This window comes from Mytilus edulis, chromosome 2 (assembly GCF_963676685.1).
Source record: "Mytilus edulis chromosome 2, xbMytEdul2.2, whole genome shotgun sequence".
In the NCBI taxonomy this organism is placed as follows: domain Eukaryota; kingdom Metazoa; phylum Mollusca; class Bivalvia; order Mytilida; family Mytilidae; genus Mytilus; species Mytilus edulis.
In genome coordinates this window covers 21,613,406-21,619,405 of record NC_092345.1, presented here as the reverse complement: position 1 = coordinate 21,619,405, position 6,000 = coordinate 21,613,406, and the positions used below count along the sequence as shown (strand labels likewise).

General features: G+C 29.7%; 1 protein-coding gene across 1 annotated transcript in view; it reads left to right on the top strand.

Annotated features, from left to right (window-relative positions):
• The first annotated feature begins 1,118 nt into the window (after positions 1-1,118).
• Positions 1,119-6,000, top strand: part of LOC139511708 (uncharacterized) — a 63,519-nt gene continuing 58,637 nt past the window's right edge. Inside the window, exon 1 of the mRNA XM_071298741.1 lies at positions 1,119-1,621. Within this exon, the coding sequence (XP_071154842.1) occupies positions 1,492-1,621 (130 nt within the window). The 5' untranslated portion in view covers positions 1,119-1,491. The remainder of the gene's footprint in view (positions 1,622-6,000) is intronic.

Genomic DNA, 6,000 nt, shown 5'->3' with positions numbered 1-6,000 from the left:
TTATCTTTGTCTCATAACTGATTTGCACCTCTTGATAATACAGCAAACGTAGCATGCAAAGCGGTACAGTACCTTTTCGTTTGTAAATAACCGTTAGCCACTCAAATTTTCATTTTGTGTAAATCTAAGTTTTTATTTTCACTGTCCGTATCTACCAGCTTTTATTGGTTTTCCGTCAATCTTTTCTTTAGTAATCTGATATCATTGAACAGAGCAACGTCACACTTATTTATCAGCTTGGCAGTGATGATCTTCTTGATCTGTCGGACACCTAATTTTTGTATTCTGATACTTTGAATTACGAGTCGGGCGTGCTTTACACAACTATGCATGTATTCTTTTTGTTTTCATTGGTCTCCTTCGTGACATGTCTTATGGCTTTCAATTTTCGTATTAGCCGTTCTTGTTGATTGGTGATATGTTGATTATTGTTGAAGTACGACAATGAGGTACTAGTGATTTTTCAAATAATGAGTTTGTTTTCATTATGGAAAGTCGAGCAATGGCTATTTTATGGTTGTTTTCATCCTTTTTCAAAGGTGTTTGGTAGATATATAACTGCTTGATTCACAATCATACCACATCTCGTTTTTTTATATGATATATATTCAAATAATTCATAAATATTGAAACAAAAAATGTTTGTTATAATAGAAATGAACTCACGACATACCTTTCTAAAATTCTACCTTCACTTTTTTTAACATTGCCGTTTTTAAAAGTACCAATGAACCATCTTGTATTTAAATACACTTAGTATTACAACTTGATAGCGATGTAAACCATTTCGTCAACATTTCTCCACATAAACCTATTCTCAACATGAAGAGGTTAGTAAACATACATTTTAAATTATTCGTAAATACAAGTCAATTATGGGTGACACCCGCTTAATGGGGTAAAATAACACGTTTCGATGATGGTGAAATAAAGATATAATTCTGTACTTAAACCTTTCGTTTGCTTTGAACCTTGTGTTTGGGTATGTTTACTGTATGTAATTTTGATTTTATGATTGTAGTGAATATTGTCCACACGTTGTTTTATTGGTTTATGAAATATTTACTTTCGCCAAACATTTATAATACGTTGTTAAACCACTGTTTGTATTATAACATAGATTTCTTTCCAATTAGCTAGCTAAAGGTATCGTTAAAATACCATCATCGAACTAGCTTATGATAATTGCCGTAAAAATTGAAATTGTCGTAAAATCATTATGGTGTCATGCGCCACGGGATATTTGGATGTAAATAACGAATGACAATAATTCTTATCATGTATGCGAAAACACTTATACAATAATTAAAGTGGCTACCAAATAATAGTTGCATTTTGACAACTCTAGTGAAGTAGGCGTTTCCAACCGTATAACGACCTTTAATAAAATAGCGATTTATATCTTCGGATTAAAGTATTTATATGTGAAAAGGTATTCTCATCTTAACTTCAGTGATACACATCTCAGTTTTGCTTGTGGAATAGTGAAGAATGTCCAATTCACTGGATAAAGTCATACAAGTTATTTCAAAGCCACCAAAATTAAGGCAAGATTTTGAAATACAGACACTGCTACCATGGTTGCGGAAAAAGTCTCAGTTATTTTCAAGATTAAAAACAGGTACGTGCTAATTTGGTTCTTTTTGGAGAAAAATCGTCATTGGTTTAATTTCAATTGTAATGTACTATTCTGTATTTCAAATAAAAGTAAATTTAAGTACTAATCCTAAACAAATTTAAGTTTTCTTGAAAATTGGTAGTCTGAATAATATTCTGTACATCTAATATATTTCTATCTGTAAACGTTATCATGTTAAACAGAACATTCACAAAATATTTCGCATCAATTAAATATGTTGAACTGTTTAACATGTCGTTTAAGCTTTGCTTCGTTTAATTGCTAAATCACTTGATGTTCCCTTTGTGGATGTTTTAATGGCGAATTAATAACACCTAATGCCGACATGACAAATTAAAGGGATATAAAATATTTCACTTGGAAAATCCAGATTTTAAATGAAAGTTATTTCACTTGAATTTTTTTTTTTAATACTTAGGTTTCCCATACTATCACTTGAGACACGTGTACTTGTTATTGTCAAATAAAATTCATTCAGTCTCAAAAAACTAAAAAAAGTAGTTGTCTAGCAAAGCGATCCAGCAACAAAAGCAACAAAATTGACCATAACTTGAAAGTGCAAACAGAATAGACATCGCACTTGTGTCATTTATTTGATTTCGAAGGGATTCTTAATGATGATTTTTTTTTTTGTAATCGAAATTTTCTAGTATGTATAAAACTATGTTTTGTTGTTGTCCAAAATTGCATTTAAAACAAAAATAAACGTACTATCTAAAGCAGTACCAGGTTGAAATACGAATATAGGTGCCAATCCAAATAAAAAAATAAAGTAAATGATTTCCTACGAATGTAAGTTGCCCTCAAGAAATAGTCAGACTCTTTTAAGCTAAAAAAAAATGTACTATGAAAAATCGTAATGAGAATGATAACCAGTGAACTAAGCTAGATTCATAGTCAGAATTATTTTATAGAGTGCGATGTTTAGTATAAGTATTGAATATTAATATACTCATGATATATTAAGGTTAAACTGACTTATTTTGTCCAAACAAATCAGACGCGGATGAAAATAGTACTGTATTATTTATCGTAGAAATAATTAAATCTATATATTACATGTATAACAAAACTTCTTGAGAAAATGTGGTCGGTGGTTTCATTTCTGATGGGAGGGAAAATAAATTAAATAAAAGATACTTCAATAAAGTATACACCTTTAAGTTAACTTAACTTAGGTGCGGGATAAATGGGTTTTACATCTATGGGTGAGGTTTTGGCATTTGTGAAATGTTCGGACTCCTCGGTGTTTATCTCTACAATACAAGGTAAACTATTTTGCCCCATAATACTCATTTATTGTTTCATACAAGATTTAATAGCATTTAAAAGTTCATTTACCAAATTATAGCAGAATATTGACTTACTTTCTTTTGATTTGAGACCCTAACCATATCAAGGCAAATATAATGTAAAAGTCCGAGTCAGCCTTTTCCCGCCATATTTTGAATATCAAATATCTCGAAAAGGAGCTCCATGACCAATCAATACTTTTAGTTTATTTTGATTCATAACCAATGCTCTTTCATATATTATAGTGTCAATTTTAGATTCTTAATTTTTTTAATTTCACCTAGGTACATCCTTAAGTCTTGAGTGGAACTACTAACCTATGTATATTGTCAGTCTAATTTAGCCGATTTGAGATTGACACAAACTTTATAAACTTTTTCAAGTTGGATTAAACTAATCCTTCAATCATCCACAGTTTGACAATATATTTTTCTCGGATCTGGAAGAAATAATCTTTTTACTAAAGCCCGCCATGCATAATATTTTGTCAATTTTGTTCTTAATTGTAATTATTATTATAGTAGTTTCAAAGAAGAAAACACGATTTCCATATAACAAACTATTATCTGGGATCATTATCATCAGTTGCTAATCAATCAAATTGAAATAGAGGCATTGTAAATCGTCTCCTATACATTATTCGAACATTTATTTAGCATGTTAGTTTCAGAGAAGAAATTTTAAAATAAGCTCTGACTGCCATTTTGTTTCAATAAAATAGAATGGCTTTATTTTTTAATCTTATAATGTACGACTTTGAAATTTAAATTATGTTAAAGGCATATAATTTCGCTATTTTTTTAATTTTTACATACACCTATGATTTATAATCATAGTTTTGGATTGCTGTCTCAACATCTTCTGCCACGTAGTATGAAGGGAATTAATATAGAGATTTCAGCTTATATTTAACCAGATCATGTTCATTATGTGTCATAAATATGATTGTTTGCTTATAATATTTATAAGGGTTTTTAAATAATATTTACTCTAACTTTTATTGATTTTAACCTTAATAGTGAATCAACATTTTCACAAAAGGTATTTAATTTACAAATAAGCTTTATTTGTTTTTGAAACCAATTCATTTAAAGTGAAATGAACATAGTGATTTTACATAAATTGATTTGTATTACTTATAAACATTGATATAAATTCGAACCCAAAGTGATATCATATTGACTAGACTAAAAGTACATGTAGATGGGGGAAATAAATCATATTTCGCGACTCAATTTCAAAAGGTGTCTAAATGATTTACAGAACTTGCAACCTTGGAGAAAACGTGTCTGCAATCAACTGTAATACACTCACCAGATAACGATTCATAATGGCGAGAAATGCATTGCTTCTCATAAACGGAAAATATACAATTAGGAAACGTAAACCTGCTCGTTTATCATATTTTGAATTCAAACGTCCTTTGTTGTCTACTGATAAAAAAAATTTGTCCAGGTCAACTCAGATCTGTTTACGGTGATGGAATGAGGTTATCTTATCAAATAAAAATTATCATTAATGAAGAGGAATTAAGGACAAGGTTATCATGTTTATATTTTTGTAATCATGATTACTGGATAAACATGGAGCGAGACAAAAATTAGTTCTTATCGTTTGTAAGTTAATTTATCCACTGAATTCAACGGACAGTATCGATGGAAAAAAACTCCAGAGTTCTAAGGCAGCAACCATTTGATTTTCTGGGGGGGGCTATGGTTTTTTTTCTGGACAAATTTGTGGGAAAAACAATCTATTTTTTTCGCGACAAGTCGAAAACAATTTTTTTCTTTCAATTTTAGCATTACATATAGTGGCAGCTGAGGGTGAAACAAACAATATGTTTTTCTCAGAATCAAAAACAAATTATTTTTTTCTCTCCAAAAACTGGAAACAAACTATGTTTTCCAAAAAAAAACATAGCCCCCCCCCTCCCCCCAGAAAATCAAATGGTTGCTGCCTAACTATCTTCTTTTGAGTATACATATGTCTTTTGTGTCATAACTATTTCTAAGTTGATCTTATCAAAAGAATCCGTCTATTCGATAATTTAAAGATGATTGGAACTCGTTATAAAAGGAACACTGAAAATTTCAAGAGTAAAACTTGACAATTGTAAAAAGTAACGTTGTACTGATCAATGTCATTAGTGTAAACAATATTTTATTATGAAAAATACAAGTATAATTATAAACACATTCACAAATAGGATTCAGAAACAAGCAATAATGTCATTCGCTATATTCCGCCGATATCCTACTGGCAGAGATGGCTAGATTAACTAGTCTATAGGCTGCTCGAGAGCGCAGAATTATTTTGAATATTTTATACCATGATATACTAAAACGATATTGTATTTTCATATAAGTTGAAGTACCGTACAATAGCATATGTATTCGTTTATCAGCTTTTAGACGCCATTCGATAAACAACCAATTTGATTAGAAGAGAAATTATTACATGCATTTTTTCTCTTTGTCAATAGAATTTTACATTTAACATTCCAAATTTATTTCATGGTCTTTATTATTCAGTAGTTTCTTTATGCTAAAACAAATAGAACATAAGTAAGATTATTCTGAAATAAGTTCCATATTAGAAGAGATCATTAGTAATTTTTTTTTTATCATATAGTTCTTCGACTATTCTTATATAAACACGTAGCTTTCACATATTCGGCTCTAAATATTCCAGATGAATGTAAATCCAGAAAAGCCCTTCAGAAGCACGAACCTATAATGGGTTGTTTTTTTATTTTTTTTTAATCTAATCGGATAAATACTTACATATCAAAGTAGCTATTTATTAATTTAGATCAGTGGGAAATAGTGAAATTTTAAATGTAATCCATTTTCAAAAGTTCAATAGTGCATGCTCTTCATCAGTAATATAGATAATATTATTATGATCAAGGAATATGGCCATGAATATCAAATACGCGATTTAAAAGTAACAATTCAAATGTGACATCAATAAAAACAAATTCACACACTTTGATTTGCATTTAATACATTTATCTATATTGAAAAGATTTCCGATACCGATACATAAAAAAAACTCTCAAGCCGGAA